The 17,459-nt window shown below is 45.1% G+C and overlaps 2 protein-coding genes across 5 annotated transcripts in view; one reads left to right on the top strand and one right to left on the bottom strand.

Moving 5' to 3' along the window:
- The window catches only part of LOC148515268 (uncharacterized), a 46,772-nt gene extending 42,530 nt beyond the window's left edge, over positions 1 to 4,242 (bottom strand). The window contains exon 1 of one of the 2 annotated variants that reach the window (XR_015879421.1): positions 4,181 to 4,242. The gene's annotated coding sequence lies outside the window, so the exon portion shown is untranslated. Of the gene's footprint in view, positions 1 to 3,973; positions 4,076 to 4,180 lie in introns of those variants that run through there. The other variant, XR_015879422.1, reaches the window with a different exon arrangement.
- Positions 4,243 to 4,413: 171 nt separating this feature from the next.
- BCAP29 (B cell receptor associated protein 29) overlaps positions 4,414 to 17,459 on the top strand; it is a 120,863-nt gene continuing 107,817 nt past the window's right edge. Inside the window, exons 1-3 of one of the 3 annotated variants that reach the window (XM_088480210.1) lie at positions 4,414 to 4,696; positions 15,303 to 15,351; positions 16,359 to 16,466. In XM_088480210.1, coding sequence (XP_088336336.1) covers positions 16,375 to 16,466 — 92 coding nt within the window. In that variant the 5' untranslated portion in view covers positions 4,414 to 4,696; positions 15,303 to 15,351; positions 16,359 to 16,374. Of the gene's footprint in view, positions 4,697 to 13,046; positions 13,153 to 13,174; positions 13,263 to 15,302; positions 15,352 to 16,358; positions 16,467 to 17,459 lie in introns of those variants that run through there. The other 2 variants (XM_088480208.1, XM_088480209.1) reach the window with 2 other exon arrangements.

The following is a 17,459-nucleotide window of genomic DNA, read 5'->3' as shown; positions in this document are numbered from 1 at the left end:
GAACCTGCAAAAGGGGTTCATTCGACCATCCTCCTCACCGGCAGGGGCAGGATTCTTTTTTGTGTCTAAGAAGGATGGAGGCCTGCGTCCTTGCATCGATTACAGGGGCTTAAACGATATAACCATCAAAAATCGCTACCCGATACCCCTCATTACCGAACTTTTCGATCGAGTAAAAGGTGCTACTATTTTTACCAAGCTGGATTTAAGAGGGGCCTACAATCTCATTAGGATACGAGCCGGGGACGAATGGAAAACAGCATTCAATACTCGAGACGGGCATTTTGAATACCTGGTAATGCCTTTTGGTCTCTGTAATGCTCCTGCTGTGTTCCAAAACTTTGTGAATGAGATCTTTCGGGACTTACTATATATCTCTGTGGTAGTATACCTCGACGATATTCTGATATTCTCCTCCAACATTGTCAGACATCGATCCCAAGTCAAGGAGGTGTTAACTCGCCTACGAAAGAACCACCTGTACTGCAAAGCTGAAAAATGCGTATTTGAAGTTCCCTCAGTTCCCTTTTTAGGTTACATCGTTTCAGGTGCCGGCCTTGAAATGGATCCCCAGAAAGTTCAGGCAATATTGGACTGGTCTCGTCCGAATTCTTTGAAGGCAGTACAAAGATTTTTGGGCTTCGCAAATTATTATCGAAGGTTTATCAAAGGATTTTCCACTCTCATGGCACCCATTTCCGCCCTAACTTGCAAGGGGGCAAATCCATCCCGATGGCCTCCAGAGGCTGAAACTGCCTTCCAACTCTTAAAGCAAGCCTTCATTTCCGCCCCCGTGCTGAGACAACCCAACATTAACTACCCATTCTTTCTTGAGGTAGACGCCTCTTCTGAAGCGGTAGGGGCAGTACTATCCCAGAAACTCGAGGATAGCAAGTTTTATCCCTGTGGCTTCTTCTCAAAGAAATTTTCCCAAGCAAAAAAGAATTATCCCATTGGAGAGCAGGAATTATTGGCTGTGAAACTAGCTTTTGAAGAGTGGCGTTATCTTCTTGAGGGCACGATGTATCCCATCACCGTTTATACAGATCATCGGAATCTCCTATACCTAAAAAATATTCAGTGTCTGAGTTCCCGCCTGGCTCGATGGTCAATATTCTTTTCTCGTTTCAATTTTACTTTAACTTTTCGCCCAGGCTCACTAAATCAAAAAGCAGATGCCTTCTCTCGATCACTCTCCTCCGACACATCTTACGAAAGTCATAAGGAAACTCCAGTTCTAGACTCCAGAGTATTCGCTACCACTTGCATTCAACCTCCTCCCGGGAAGACATTTGTGGCCTCAGATATGCGCAAGCAGCTTTTGAAGTGGGCTCATACCTCTCGTTTTGCCGGACACCCGGGCATACGCAAGACCTTGGAATTCCTGCAACGATCATACTGGTGGCCTGCTATGAAGTCGGAAATTGAAGTTTTTATCGCCTCCTGTCCACAGTGTGCTCAACATAAAACATCCAGACAGGTTCCTGCCGGCACACTCCTACCTCTGTCAGTACCAACCCATCCTTGGACACACCTTTCCATGGACTTTGTAACGGATCTACCTGTTTCTAATGGGTTTACCACCATCTGGGTAGTAGTGGATCGTTTCTCCAAAATGGTTCATTTCATTCCCCTCAAGAAGTTGCCGTCTGCTCCAGAGTTGGCTCAGTTATTCGTCGACAACATCTTCCGTCTCCATGGACTTCCAACTGAGATTGTTTCTGATAGAGGGGTACAGTTCGTAGCCAGATTTTGGAGAGCTATATGTTCTATCTTTCAAATCAAACTTAATTTTTCAACAGCTTACCATCCTCAGTCTAACGGGTCTACAGAGAGGGTCAATCAAGACCTTGAGACTTTCTTAAGAATTCACATGTCTTCATCACAAGACAACTGGGCGGACACCTTACCCTGGGCCGAATTTGCCCATAACAGCTCCTATCATTCATCTACGGGGCAAACCCCATTCTTTATAGTTTTTGGACTGTATCCCAGAGTACCAGAGTTTCAAGAATTGCCAGTGTTCGATGTACCAGCAGTGACCTCCACCCTACAGAAATTCTCTCAGATTTGGACTCAGGTCCATTCCTCCTTACAAAAAGCCTCTCTTCGATATAAATTAACAGCGGACAAAAAAAGGAGAGCGGTGCCCAACCTAAAAACAGGTGACTTAGTATGGCTATCCACTCGTAATCTTCGCCTTAAAGTGCCGTCTATGAAATTTGCTCCTCGTTTCATCGGTCCTTTTCCCATCGTTCAAGTGATCAATCCAGTAGCCTATAAATTAAAACTTCCATCCTACCTCAAAATACCAAATTCCTTTCATATTTCCCTGCTGAAACCTCTCATCCTGAATCGCTTTCGCAAGACTCTGCCACGCTCCCCTAAAGTCTTGACTGAGAGGGGTGTAGAGTTCGAGATCAAACAGGTCCTGGACTCTCGTTTTCGTTATGGGCAACTCCAATATCTACTGGATTGGAAAGGTTACGGTCCCGAAGAACGTTGCTGGGTGAAAGCTGAGGATGTCTACGCTCCTCGCCTAGTGCTTAAGTTTCACTCTGAGAATCCTGGTAAACCGAAGAAGTGTCCAGAGGCCACTCCTAAAGGAGGGGGTACTGTCACGACCAGGGGTGACAGGCTGCTGAGATCGCATCGCTTACCGCTCCGGGCGCTGTGGCATGGTGTTTCCAGCAGAGGTGCAGGTTCCTGGAGAATAGCGCTGGGTGCTGTGAGTCTCCGCAGACCAAGGGCTTCCATCTGGAGGCAGGTGAGAGGGGCTGAGACTGGCAGAGCTTCCATGCTGTGACCACTGGGCGCGGCCATCTTGGATTTGGGTCACATGTCATTTCTGGCCAATCAGGTTCAGTCTGGGCTGGGGAGGCTAGCAACCAATCCTGCACTACCTGAGGGTACTAAAGGGCTGTCCAGAGGCTCTTTAGTTGCCAGTGCAACGTCTATCACAGCGTATGCTGTGAGCTAGTTCTCTGTGCTCCTTTGCTCATTTAAAGTGTCAGTACCAGTGTGTTTCTGCAAACTCCCCTCTCAGCCTTGGTGCAGTTTGCTCCTGTTACTACCTGTCTCTTGATCCCGTCTACCTGCTATACCCAGCCTACCCCGGGTCTCTAAGTTCCGCCAGTGTCTCGCAGCCTGGTTCTGATCCCGTCGCGTGCCACTGCTTCATGAGTCATACTCCCCTAAGGCCGGCTGCCTTCAAGTACCAGCAAACAAGTCCTCATTCCTCATCCGACTCCACTCCGGGTCCAAGCGCACGCCAAGCCGTGACACACTGTTTCCACCAGAGTTTTGACTATAAAAATGATTACAATAATACAAAGAAGATATTTATAATATTTTCTTTCAATTTTTCTTATAATTTTTATAGTTAAAACTCTAGAGTATTAAGTATTATGTAGTATTATTATTATCTGGAGTGAGGCTCTGCATATTATTGGTACGTCCTTGGTTAGAAGTGCCTTACCCAAGAAAAATAACGTCTCAACAATAAATATTTTTTATCGTTGCGGGTTATGCTTAGGATGCAATGGAACCATGAAGGTGACTGAAATTGAGATAAATGAAAAAAAAAACCTTATTAGAGAGTTCATAACATGCAACACCAGTAATGTAAGTTATGTTATTGAATGTGTTTGCAGGTTATTCTACATAGGGCGTACCAGTATGCCGCTTAAGGTGCGAATTAGTGAGCACCGTAGAAATATTAAAAAAGGGTTGGAGAGGCATGCGCTATCTAACCACTTCAAAACATGCCACAATTGCTCCACTTCAGCAATAAAAAGATTTGTGGGGCTGGCATGGGTGAAAGGTCACTGGAGACAAAGGGACCTAGCCAGTCAATTAGCGAAGCTGGAGATGCGGAAAATATATGAATTAAATACTCTCAAATCAGGAGGTTTAAACCTTGATTTTGAAGTAAAGTGGTTCCTTTGAGTATTTGTTTTTATCACATACTCACCTTCACTGTGCACTTTAAACTGATTATTCTCTGCTTTTACTTCTTTGGATTTACAGTTTATTTTTTAACTTGTACTGTGCCTTGTGCTCTACGTCATTTAAATGGAAAGAGATGCCTTAAACATGCAGAAGATCTACTGTGGCTACCTATTTGGTCACATTGGATACTTGTGCGATGTGAGGCATGATTACAGAAGCTCCCGGTTACCTTAGAAACCAACCGGAAGTGATGTACCGCATTACAGACTGCCGGAGTCCAGAGCGTCATGTAGTTGGCTCCCATAGAGACTGAGTAAACAAGTGACGCTATACAGAACCAGTTCAGACAGACGAATCAGCTTCTGAGACTCCGTATTGACGTATGAGGCAAGGACATGTTTTTTTACATTGACAGGCCTAGCACAGCAGAGGTTCATGGGTCTTGTAGTTGATTCATGTATAGGAACCAGCTGTGCTAGTGCGGATGTGATAGGCTATACTGGGTAAATATAAGATTGTTTCAAGCAGAGAGATTATTCTGCTTGCTGCTGCACCTTGAGAAAGACCCTAGCTAGAGGTCGAAATGCGTTGATGTTTCAGGACGGAGGACCCCGCTGAATGAAAAGAGTGACGGATCCAGTGGAAGGGAACCCTGGCCGGCTGCAGATCCGGGACACACACTAGTGATTTAACCCTTTCATGCGCTTAGAGAACCGATCGGTGTCAACTCTTTTTTTTAGATCCGGTAATTGTTACTTTGTTCAGCTATTTGGGGATCCTGATGTCCATGTATTATTGTGTTTATTGTTTTGTGTTTTATTTATATTAAAACTGTATTACGCTATATATACCCTTTCTAATTTTTTATTGTCACACGATGGTTTACTACTGAAAGGGTTTGAACCAAAAACCTTTTTCTTCATCATTGTGGATGATTACAGAAGGATTTGAACTTCTTGTCAAAAGACTATCCACTTTTTAATTGTGGCTTGAAATGTTTTAAGTATTTATTTATATGAATGCGCTGGTGAGCTGTGTCTACCCTATATCTTCTAATATTGCTATGAGTGTTCATCCAACATCCCTAGCCATTGCTCTAAATTAGTTGTTGCCTTTTTTAGAAACTAAATAGCTACAATACAATGGAACTAATGTACCAAGGTGGTAAATATTAACTGCTTTCCAGATCTGCATACAGATGTGTCCACATACATCTATCCTCCGTGCGCTACAAGTCGTGTTACATATAACGAGTGCCATGTGACTCGGTAGCACAGAACATCTTTTTGTGCTATTTTTTACCTTCAAATGCATCTTATTCGCACAGTGGTGCAAACAGAACACATAAGCAGCTTCTGCTGATTAAAATGATATGCAGCCTATACACCCGCAGTTGCACACAGAACATAAGTATGTCACATATCATTTTAATCAGGAGAAGCTGCTTGTGCATTCTGTTTGCACCACTGTGTGAATAAGACGCATATGAAGGTAAGAGGTCACATGAAAAGATACTCAGCGTTAGAGAGCCACGCCACGACATGGAGCAACTAGAAAGTCAGTTTAACGCACAAGGAGGCTAGATGTATGTGAACACATCTGTACGTGAGCTGGTTTGGTGGTCTCAGTTCTTTTTATTTAAAAAAAAACAAGAGGGGTGAAGCTAGGCTTTCTGGTACCCAGTGACTGCCATATAGTACATAGAACATCACAGTAACCACCAGATAATACAGAGAACATCACAGTGACCAGTGACCAGAGCACTGCAGTGATCGCCATATAATATAGAGAACATCAGTGTCCGCCATATAATACACCAAGCATCTAATTGACTGCCACTAAACAGATAACATTGCAATGAGTGCGATATAATACAGAGGACTCCAATGACCCCCACAAAGTACATAAGACATCACTGCCACACACTATGGCCCCTGGAATTGTACAAATCAGTTAGCAAGCTGCTGACTGATCTATAACAACTATAATACATATCAGGAATAGATTGCTGGCACTCTGGACATCAAGGGCCTGATTCAGAGATGGATGCTAATGCCATCGCAGCTGCAATTTTGTATGCAGCTGCAAAAATATTGCTAATGGTTCCAAAGATCACCTGAGCATAAGGACACCTACCACTGCATTCTCATATGTGTACAACGTTGCTCAGGGGCGTTTCTAGAGAGGAGGGGGCCCGTGTGCAGTCTCTGACACGGGCCCCGTCCTCTCTGTGAGGCGGCCGGCAGTGTCCTGGATGTCCATGGAGACCATATAATCCCCCGCTTCCATAGCCAGAATGATGGAACGCAGAGTTTCCATCCTGAGTTTGGGCACTCTGAGGAACTTGTTCAGCGACTTCAGGTTGAGGATAGGCCGATGAGACCCATTGGGTTTCGGAACCAGAAACAGAGAAGAGTAGTATACCCGTCCCGCGTTCAGAAAGTGGAACGGGAACAATGACCCCTGCTTTCAGCAAGGACTGTATGGCTTCCTGAACCTGCAACGTCTTGATCTTATCCTGAGAAAGACTCGTGCAGAAGAACTGTTGGGGAGGTCTGTGACGGAAGTACAGGGCGTACTCCTGAGAGACCGCTTCTCGTACCCAAGCATCCATGTTGGTATTGCACCAGCACTGGGCAAATTGAAGAAGTCGGCCTCCCACCCTGGGAACTCCCAGAGAGAGACCCGTCCCATCAGGCTGAAGGCTTATCTTCTGGCTTGGAAGCAGGGAGTCTAGCGCTCCAGGCCTGCTTCTTTTGCTTTGGGGCAGTCTTGGTCGACGACTGCCGTGGGAAAGACCGACCCTTGGACTTACCCTGAGTACGAAAGGACCGAAAAGCCGAGGTCCTAGCTTTAGAAGGCGCAGCTGCTGGTGGCAGAAACGCAGACTTAGACTTCGCTAGGGTATCAACAATTTTGTCCAGGTCAGGGCCTAACAAAATCTCCCCATTAAAGGGTAAGGCCTCCAGGCCCGTTTTGGAATCCGCAAAACGGAGCCACAAAGATCGGCGAGCAGAGACTGCTGCCGCCGAAACTCTGGAAGTCAGAAGACTAGCATCCAAAGACGCTTCTCCAATATAGGAAGCGGCATCCCTCATCTGTCCCACTAAAGCTCTCTGAACCTCCGGAACTTCCTTAGGAAAAGTATCTTCCAGGACATTGGCCCAGCTCTCAATGGCTTTAGCCACCCAAGAGATGGCCATGGACGGATGTTCCACCGCCCCTGAGAGCGAATAAATTGACTTTAAACAAGTCTCCACCTTCCTGTGTGGGATCTTTTAGGGATGAAATGGAAGGCATAGGCAAGGTAGCACTCTTGATTAAGCGAGTAACATGAGAATCCACCGCAGGTGGAGTTTCCCACTTTTTGCAATGACCTGCAGGATACGGATCACTAGATGCTAAACGTTTCTGCGGTTGGAACCTCTTACTAGGAGACTGCCAGGCCTCCGCCATATGATCAGTCAGCTGGTCAGAAACAGGAAAAACCGCTGAAGTCACTTTGCCTGCTTAAAATTCGGATACTTGGACTTAGGGGCCGGTGCGTCATCCTCTATATCAAGAATGGACCGCACCGCCCGTACAAATGCCGGCACATTAATGGAAGATTTTGTTTCCATTTTGTTTCCACTTCCCGGACATGAGAATCCGAGTCAGAATCCTCAGGCAATTCCCTCTCATCCAAGGACACATCTGAGTCTGATATTTGCGCAGACTGGGATGACAAAACAGGGCATTTAGACGCCTTTTGAGGCTTGTCATGCCGCAACAGAGTTTGAAAAGCGGAAGATGAGGCCGCCAAACTCTGGACTGAACTAGACAATACATCCACCCATGGTGGTTGACCTGCCTGCAGTAGACCCTGGAAGGGAATGACGGACTGCTGCGTCAACGGAGAAGGCTGAAAATACAAAGGTAACCGTGTATATGGATTAAAGGTCTGAGGCCCAGAGGGGGACTGCAATAATTGTGGTATACCCAGAGAAGGGGGGATGGACGGCTGGGGTAACCCCCTATGGGCGAGAGTAGTCGGGACCGCTAGACGGTCCGCGATGGAAGCCAGCACCTGAGAAAACACCACCCAAGGAGGATCATGTCCCAAATTTGGGGGGGTTAGAGGGACCAGGTAACAGACGGCACCTCATACACAGCCCATCCTGTGATAAATCCTCCATATTTACCCCTGCAGCACAGTGACTGCAGGAGAGCAGAGTGGGAGCCGCAGAGTGCTCAACTTCCTCATCAGACATGATAAAATATATATACAGATATATACCAACACGACAGGAAAGCTAAGTGTTACTCTTGGCGTACCCACAAGCATGCAGCACACAAGCCCACAGATATGGCACTGTGTAGCACACAACTGTATGTGACCTACCTCACAAATACATGAATTTATATAAGTGAGATTCAAGAAAAGCCCTTCCCACACACACCTGTCAGGGCTGTAGGAGAAGAAAAGGGATAGGTATTGAGCGACAGTCAGTAGAAATAAAGCACAGACAGTTAGCACTAGCAAAAGTCACATACAATGCAGAAAGTTAATACTCACTGCACCTTGTCACTACAATCAACCGCCCAGATTCAGTGTCTGGGAGGGCTATAGTGCTGTGTACGCTGTCCTAGCAGGGGAGAGGTACACAGGGGGACCGGTCTACGCACTATCCAAGTGATCTGCAATGTGCCTTTGGAAAGATGGCCGCCGGAGAACTCACTGGAGGTGTGGCCGTAGGAGGAATGCAGCTCAGTTGCCAGACCCAAGCGGAAAGGCGCACTGAGCTGAGGGGAAGAGCCGCTAAACAGGGATGGCTGCCTCCCCTGGCTGGTCATTAATAGGGATGCCAGTTCCCGCTTACCACCATAGTTCCCTGGTGGTCTAGTGGACGTGCGGGCCATGTCTCAGAAGAGGGAGAGCCCGCCGCCACCGCCTCCAGTCTGTCCCCAGAGACCAGAGGTTAAGGACTGCAGTTACACACGTGGGTCACCGGCTGCGGCGACCCGAGCAGCTTACCTGATCCCCGTCGATCCAGCCACAGTCCAGGGATCCCCCAGAGCCCGGCTAGTACAGACTCTGGGGTCCCGTCGTGATCCCCAGATCTGTACTGACTTCACGGCGTCGGCGAGGTGTAGGAGGGCCAGCGTGGACGTCCGCTGGACAGTCCGACACTGCCGCTCTGATGAGTTCAAAAGTAAAAAAAAACCTAATAACTCCAAAAATAAATATAAGCTTAGAGGTTGTTAAGCAGCCTCCCTGTGCAAACGGTGACCCGACTCCGGCTGGGCACCAACTCAAACTGAGGTGCCTGTGGCTCGGGGGCGGGGTATATAGGAGGATGGACCCAGTGTATCCTGGGAGCTAAAGCTTTAACTGTGTGGTGCCCGTGGATCCAATTCAGCTACACCCTAAGGTCAACCCTGTTGACCCCCTATGGAACCTGAAGAAATAATATTGTATAGCTATATGCGATAATCGACCAACATGTTGGAGAGATGATAGATGTGATTTATTGGCCGCAGGAGCCTATCCATTAGCAGATATAATGAACGATTGAACGATATATATCGCTCAAACGTTCATTTTATCTGCTAATGGATAGGCCCCTTAAAACTAACCTCGGCTCCTGTGCGCTCATCAGCTCCTGACTCTTCTGCTCCTCTCTACTCCCCAGTATATCCTATTAGTGGCCCTGGTCTGTTATAAGGACAGCGCTGCGGACCGACGTTCAGAGGTGCGGGAAGCCCTGCATCTCATAACTGTAATTGCAGTGGCTGTAATTACTTCGATCCTCACTTCACTGCTGGGGCTGGGCTGAGCCTGGGCTTGTGCACTGAGAGTGCAGAAGAGTGGGGCGGGGCAACGTGACGTCAGTAAGTCGCGCGGTGCTCCTCTGGGACATGTTTTGCAGAGACACAGTGACGGAGCCTCTGTAAAACATTACAAAATTAAGAAGAGAAGCCTGCATTTGTGATAGTCAGGGACGCATTTCAGGCACGGGCCCCTTCAGACCTGCCGGGCCCCAGGTGGACGCCTAGATTGCCTAGCGGTAAATCCGCCCCTGCCCGGGGTAACTTGTCCCCTTCGCCCCCTCTTAATCCGGCTCTGTCCTACTCCCAATTACATACTTAGAATTTGCTGATGATATGTATCCAATGGGTTTTTGACATCAATAGTGAAAGCTTTGTGGTCTTCCACCATCAATTGTACCATTGAAGCCAGGGCTTCAATGTCCCACCCCTAGATTAGGGTGTGCTATTGAGCGCTGGTACACAATGCATGTTTTCTTCAATGTTAATACTGAATATATACATCCTATCACTTACCAGTCTAGGGGGCTTATGTAATAAGTTGCGATCATCTGCAGACACTGTGAAAACTCCTGGGACTCGCAGGAGTTCCTGCAGCAACTGCAGATGATCACAACCTAATACACAAGCCACCAAAGATCACAAAATCTAAGGAACCAGACAATACATTACTACAGAAAAATATCAGAATACAGTATATTATTTCTTATAGAGTGCATTAGGTATACAGTGTATATATTACTGTTACTGTGTTATTTTCCTTTTTAAAAAAAAAAAAATCTGAACTGTTGGCAATTACGTTCGATTAGTGAGGAACATGAACCCAGCAAGTATATAATGTATGTTGGCATTCATACCACAAAGCACAGCACATTAGGTTCAAATAAATGTATGCATGAAGTGTGAGGTATAGTAAAAAAATGCAATACTTAGAGGGTTTACGTATTAATATTTGCAGAGGTACCTCAATTACTATCAGTCTGTATCACGACACTGTTTCATTTTTATTTAAAATTTCTCCACTATGTACTATACATAACTTGCAGGGACAACGGTTGCGAGAACCACTGTTTCTGCGAGTTACATCACAGCCACATCGGAGTAGTCTTTCACATATTCTAACGACTCCTCCTGAGAATCTGATACTGAGCATGTGCACAATGTCAATTACCAGAGATACACAGAAGCTGTGGGAGAAGGATCGTAAGATCCCTCTCCTCCAAATAAGCCTCCATAGGCATTAAGCAGTAGAGCAAACCAATCGGAACAAACTCAGAAAAGCTTAGCTAATAAGCCTTCTGATGGAAATTTCTTTGAATTCTCCTGCTTTAGGCTGTAAGTACATATTGGGGATACATAAAATTATGCAGAAACTGCAGTTTCTACATAAGTTTATGAAAAAAAGCTTGATAAATAGGCCCCTTAGTGCAGAAGGCTGAAGTTAGCTACTTATTCATCCAGCTTATTTGTGCTCCAGGTTACTATTAATTTCTTATTCGTGCTCTAGCGTCATATTTACTTCTTGTCAGGTTTGAGAGTTTTTGTGTTCCCGTAGATGATAATAGAGCTCATAGATGATAATAGAGCAGATTCAGTAGTGGCGTTAGTGTGCAGGAAGCTGGGCGGACGAATGTAAGTTCTATGCATGAGGTGAAGCTAGAGACTAATGGTAAGGCCGTTGCCAGGGGGTTTTATGCTCGTTGTTATGGGGTTTATGCTCATTGCCAGGGGGTTTCATGCTCCTTGCCAGGCGGTTTCATGCTCGTTGCTATGGGGTTTATGCTCGTTGCCAGGGGGTTTCATGCTCGTTGCCAGGGGGTTTCATGCTCGTTGCTATGGGGTTTATGCTAGTTGCCAGGGGGTTTGACAGGAGAAGATGCAGGTTTCAGCATCTTCTCCCGGCACTTCCAGTAACGCTGTGTGCATTGCGCTGGCCTAACAGACACTAGAGGTCCAGTAGGACCCCTAGTGTCTGTCTCCTCCTTGGCGGCGACCATTTTTGGATGGCCGTTTTCAGCAGAGTCCATGCGGACGGCTAGTCCGCATGGAATCTGCTGAAAACGGCCATCCAAAAATGGCCGCCGCCAAGGAGGAGACAGACACTAGGGGCCCAGTAAGGACTTCTAGCATCTGTCTCCTCCTCGGCGGCGGCCATTTTTGGTTGGCCGTTTTCCGAATCTGCGGGCTGCAGCCCCCAAGCCATCGCGAGTCAGCCCTTTTTCACCCCCTGCATTCCGGCACCTGGTGCACGTGCACCTCTAGCCCCCCCCCCCCCTAGTTGCGGCCCTGGTAAGGGTTAGTACCCAGATGGAGGATCTGGAGCTGAGATTATTATCAGAAGCCTCAGATGAATGGGACTGGTGTTTCTGAGCAAAAGACCCGTCAGGGACTGATGCAATGGAAACTGTACTGGGAACGGATGAGCACGGATGTCAGGCTGGGACCCGCTAATGTACACGGATGCCAGGCTGGGACCGGCTAATATACATGGATGCTGGGCTGGGCGCAGCTAGGCTCAATTACCGGGCTGGAACCAGCTAATATACACGGATGCCGGACTAGGAACGACTAGGCTCAATTACCGGGCTGGCACCGGCTAATAGACACTGATGCCGGGCTGGGACCGGCTAGGCTCCACTACTGGGCTGGGACCAGGTAATATGCATGGATGCCAGACTAGGACCGGCTAGGCTCAATTACTGGGCTAGGACTGGCTAATATACTCGGATGCAGGGCTGGGACCAGCTATGCTTATAACATTGCATAAACAAAAAAGGCCCAGTATACAATTTCTGTCACGTTTGCTGCATTGCTCTCAGTCATTCATCTCCGTACTTATGAAAACTCCAATAGTCCCACATCGTGATCTCACAATTTATATTATATTAATATTACTTATTGTTGAACCCATTATGCATACATATCAGACCAACCCACCAGTTTCACACATATTAATTATTTAATTCATTAGAGCGCTACGTGTCCTATAGTACATCTAGACCAGTGATTCCCAACCTCAGTCCTCAAGGCATACTGACAGTCCTGGTTTTCGTGATATCCAGGCTTGAGCACAGATGGTTAAATCAAAATAACTGAGGTACTAATTAAGTCACCTGTGCTCCAGTATGGCTATCCTCAAAACCTGGACTGTTAGTGTGCCTTGAGGACCGTGGTTGGGAACCACTGATCTAGACGCTGCCATGTTTACAAACCCAATTCTAGAGTGCCCAGTAGATAACTTTCAGCTAAAAGTTTGCCGACTGCCGGGCATCGCATCTCCCTTAACAAATATGGCCGCCGGAGAGCTCTAATTCGTTAACATCACGCAAGACGTCAAGACTATCGCTTTCCTTTTCCTGCCTGCGGCTTCTCTAGTGTTCTGTGAGGCAGCGGGTAAGTTTTAGTACGCAGGAAGCAGGAACTGATAAGCATTGCAGTACTGCTTTATCACGCCTTACTACTACATTTATACAAGTGTTCACTCAAGCGTTCATTTCCATCAGGTGGTTATAGTAGTGTTTACTGTGCTGCAGGTGTTTAGTGCACACTTACTGCAGGAGTGTAGTGCATACTTACTGTACTGCATGAGTAGCGCATACTGTACTGCAGGAGTTTAGTGCACGATACTGTACTGCAGGAGTGTAGTGCACGATACTGTGCTGCAGGAGTGTAGTGCACGATACTGTGCTGCAGGAGTTTAGTGCACGATACTGTGCTGCAGGAGTGTAATGCACACTTACTGTGCTGCAGGAGTGTAATGCACGCTTAATGTACTGCACGAGTCTAGTGCATGCTTACTGTGCTGCAGGAGTGTTGAGCGTACTTAAGCCCATACATGGTGCGATCTGCACCTTGCAACGCAACGGGGGATCCAACGGCCAACATATAGGGCGGTCCCCACACACTCTGCGATCGGGTGGCCGACCGCCCGATATGCCAGCACCCACCTCCCACCCCCGGATAGTGCTAAATGGAATTGTACATCGCATCCCCAGATCAAATGAACCTGCAGTAAGATCTGGATGTGTGATGTACGACCCCACGGGAGCGCGCTCTGTCCGATATTATGCCCATACACTGTACTATATAGCAGCGATATTGTACCAATCAGTGGGAGCGGTTGCTATATCATACTGGGTATGTGCACCTTTACTGTGCTGCAGGAGTTTACTGCATACTTACTGTCCTGTAGATGTGGTTACATTAAATGATTTAATAAAAGAACCAAACAAACATCGTTAATTTATAAAGCATGTTTTTAAATGTAGATACAGTTCATCCTGAATGGCATACATGTAGAGTACAATGAACAGTGAAATGCATTATGTTTATGATTAATCACTACACTATATTTGTACATGGAAAACAGTGGTTCATGTATTAAGGAAAACACATTTCTGCTTACCATTATTGATAAAGCAAACATTCCATAGCGGTGATTTTATGTGTTCAACAAGGATTTGAAGCTCTTCACAAAATAGAACAGTATAATCACTATGGCAGGAGTGGCCAGACTTTTGTGGTTTGTGATTTACTCTAAATACAAATCTACCAGAGGGCACGATTCTATTCAACGCAAAGTGAATAGCGGCAGGAATCAGCTCCCGGAACTATTCAATTCATTTGTGCTGCTAAGCCCGACTAAGGATTTCTTCTCGCATCCCTTCGGGGATGCGAGCAGAAATCCGACAAAAGTCCAGACGCGATGCTGTTTTCTGCCCTTAGCACCAGGTAAACAGCATTGTGCCGGGAAGTTTAGTCGGAGAATAGCCGTTCTCACGCCTAAACACCCTGTTTAAGGAGCGAGAACGAGCTTTCCCCAACCTAACTTCGCGCAGCATTGAATAGCTCCAGGAGCTCATTCCTGGCGCTGTTCACTTCGCGTTTAATTGAATCGTGCCCATAGTGTGTGTTTCTAAGGCTGGGTATATACTAGTCGATATATCGCTTGTTCCATCGAGCGATATATCAGTAGTGGATAAGAGGATGTGTACGCCCAATATGTCTTTGAACAAATTTGTTCACAGGCATATAAGTTTGGACCTACAGCACAGCCATTGCCAATATATTTTGCAGCTATATCAGCATGTTTGGCCTGCCGACCACCTGTACACTTGTTGCAGGGGACCGCCGACACTGACATCTCAACTGGATAGGAAAATGTAAATGCCCGCCCAGTTGTGATGTCAGCCTAGACGATTGGAGCAGTCGGTTGGTAATTATTTATAGTGTACCAATGGGCTGTGCTGACGGCGGATCGGTCTTTTGACCGATCTGTCGTCACAATGTGTACACACTAATTATATATGCGTATTGATACGCTACATTAGATTCAAGAAATGAGTGCAGGGTGACTTTATAGAGATGATGCATATATTGAACTCGCAGTTATTGTTAGTTCCATATGCTTAACAAACAAGTGTTGCATTTGTCAGATTGGTTCCTGTTCTTCTGCAGAGTTGTTTTACTTTATTAACAATAAAACTGTACTGTATATAGTTTGCATATGTACAAACAGGACATAATATATTCTCTTTCCACAGATTGAAACTTTGCTTTGTTGAGAAAACAGTTTGAAAAAACCCTGAATTTGTAAGTAAAGAATTATCATCTAATATATAAAAATAATTTAGCTTAAGAAAACAGCTAAATTTCATATGCGACACATTGGGGGGAATTCAATTAGGTGTGAGTTTGCAAAAGGCAATAAACTCACACACTTTCCATTATAATTTGCACGCTCCCGAGTTAAGCACAATTCAATAAAAAATGCCAATTCGCACTACTCGCAGTGAGAGAGTACGAATTATGTCCAAAAAGTGAACAGGAAAAATAGGAAGAAAAAGTGGGGAGACCTTTCTGGACCCCAAAAAAGTTAAAACTTTGTTAGCAAATTATTATAGAAGACTGTTAGTGGCCATAAGGAAAGTACTGCACGCTTTTAAAAGGTGTCAAATGACTGATTTGTGCATTATAAAAAAAAAAGTAAAATTATTTAAAAAGCTGTAGAATTTCGTTTAATTACAAAGCAATTAAATGGAAAATAGAAAAAAAGATGCTTTTGGGGGTAATTTGAGGTGACTAAAAATAAAATGATTATAAGCAATTATTTTTTGTTCAAATAAATACTTTAATTTGTGGTGCATGATTTAGCTAAAAAGTTTATTGTGATGTAATTTGTGGCCATTTTTTTTTTTTTCACCCCAAAAATGACATGTAATTATTGTCGAGTTTAGAATTGAATTTCAAATGTAATACGCAATGCAAATTTGTCATGAATTCGCCTCGCGGAACCAAACTCGCACCTAATTCCTCCCAGTGTGTCCTAAAGCCATATTTATTCTTCTGTTTCGATTGATAATAATTGGGACTGTGAGCTGCAGCACTTATTGGCTTTTTGCAGATTTATGTGTAATCTCTTGCATTAGGCTATTGGCACATAGCCGTGATACATAAAATTATGCAGAAACTTCCAAAAAAAACCCTTTGTTAAATTGGATCTTAAATTATAGATAATGTTGGCATTAACCAATTGAGTTTTTTAGATGGTTGTAAGGCTACATTTTTTTCTCTCCTTTTTTTTTTTTTTTTTTCCCTAGATGTAAAGGTTTCAAAATGACTTTTCAGTGGACAGCAGTGGCAACGTTCCTGTATGGGGAAATATCAGTTCTTTTAATTCTTTGCATCCCCTTTGTTTCTCCATTAAGGTACTAGATCAGTATTAAGTCATGCTCCATGAATATTATATTATTTTTCCTTTATTAATGTATGGTGATATGCACAAAATAACAGCTTTTGTATTCCCAAAAAAATGTTTGCTTGGATTAAATGTTTACTACATATTATTGTTATTGAACATGTATATAATTTTTCCTTTAAAATCCATTTTGCACATAATATAATCTGATTTTTGTCTCTGTAAAATTGTCAAGCAGCCTCAGTTCATTTTGTTCTTTAAAAGTATCTTGAAGGAAGCAAATGAGGGAATATGATCGCCAGCTGCCTAGGATATTTTTGGAAACACTTGGGAGCTAATTGAGGCTGACAACATGTAATGTAATAGGTCCTACTCTCAGTCTTGGGTTTTTCATTAATTTTATCTATGTTTTAAATGAATGTAAACTGTGTAAAGGGGCCCATACATCTATCCTCAATTGTTTTTTTGAGCGTGATAATTAATGAGCGCGCAGATTGCTATTCAATTGTTCTGGGTGCTCATTAATTATCGCCCTCTTCGCCGACTAAAAGACGAGGTTTAGCCGTGTAAAACGGCTAAACCCATCTTAATTCCTGGTTAGGGCGCGCTGTCTGCAGTTAGCGCGCCCTAACCAGGGTGTTTTAGACACATTTCTGCTCATGCACTCCTGAGTGCGTGCAGAAATGCCGGCGGCGGCTATCGCGCCCAGACAGAGCAACAATTGAATTGCTCTGTCGGGCGTCTAAAAAAAACAAGCCGCCGGCTAAACATTTGTATTCTCCCCCATTGTGTTGAAAAATTTGCAATTCCCCAATCCCAACCGGAAAATGGTTGAGTCTGGGATTTTGTACGTGTTATATTTCTACGATTCGCTATTGGATCTCTGATCATCAATTGTGCCGATCCATGGATTACAGAAAGGGGAATCGGGACCTTAGACGTATGGGCCCCTTAAGTCCACAGAGTAAAATCGACACTAAGGGGCATATTTACTGAGCAGTGG

Source organism: Taudactylus pleione, unplaced genomic scaffold (assembly GCF_031769625.1).
Source record: "Taudactylus pleione unplaced genomic scaffold, aTauple2 ptg000251l, whole genome shotgun sequence".
NCBI classification, from domain to species: Eukaryota; Metazoa; Chordata; class Amphibia; order Anura; family Myobatrachidae; genus Taudactylus; species Taudactylus pleione.
The sequence above is the reverse complement of the archived record's forward strand: the minus strand, read 5'-3'. Positions and strand labels throughout refer to the sequence as shown.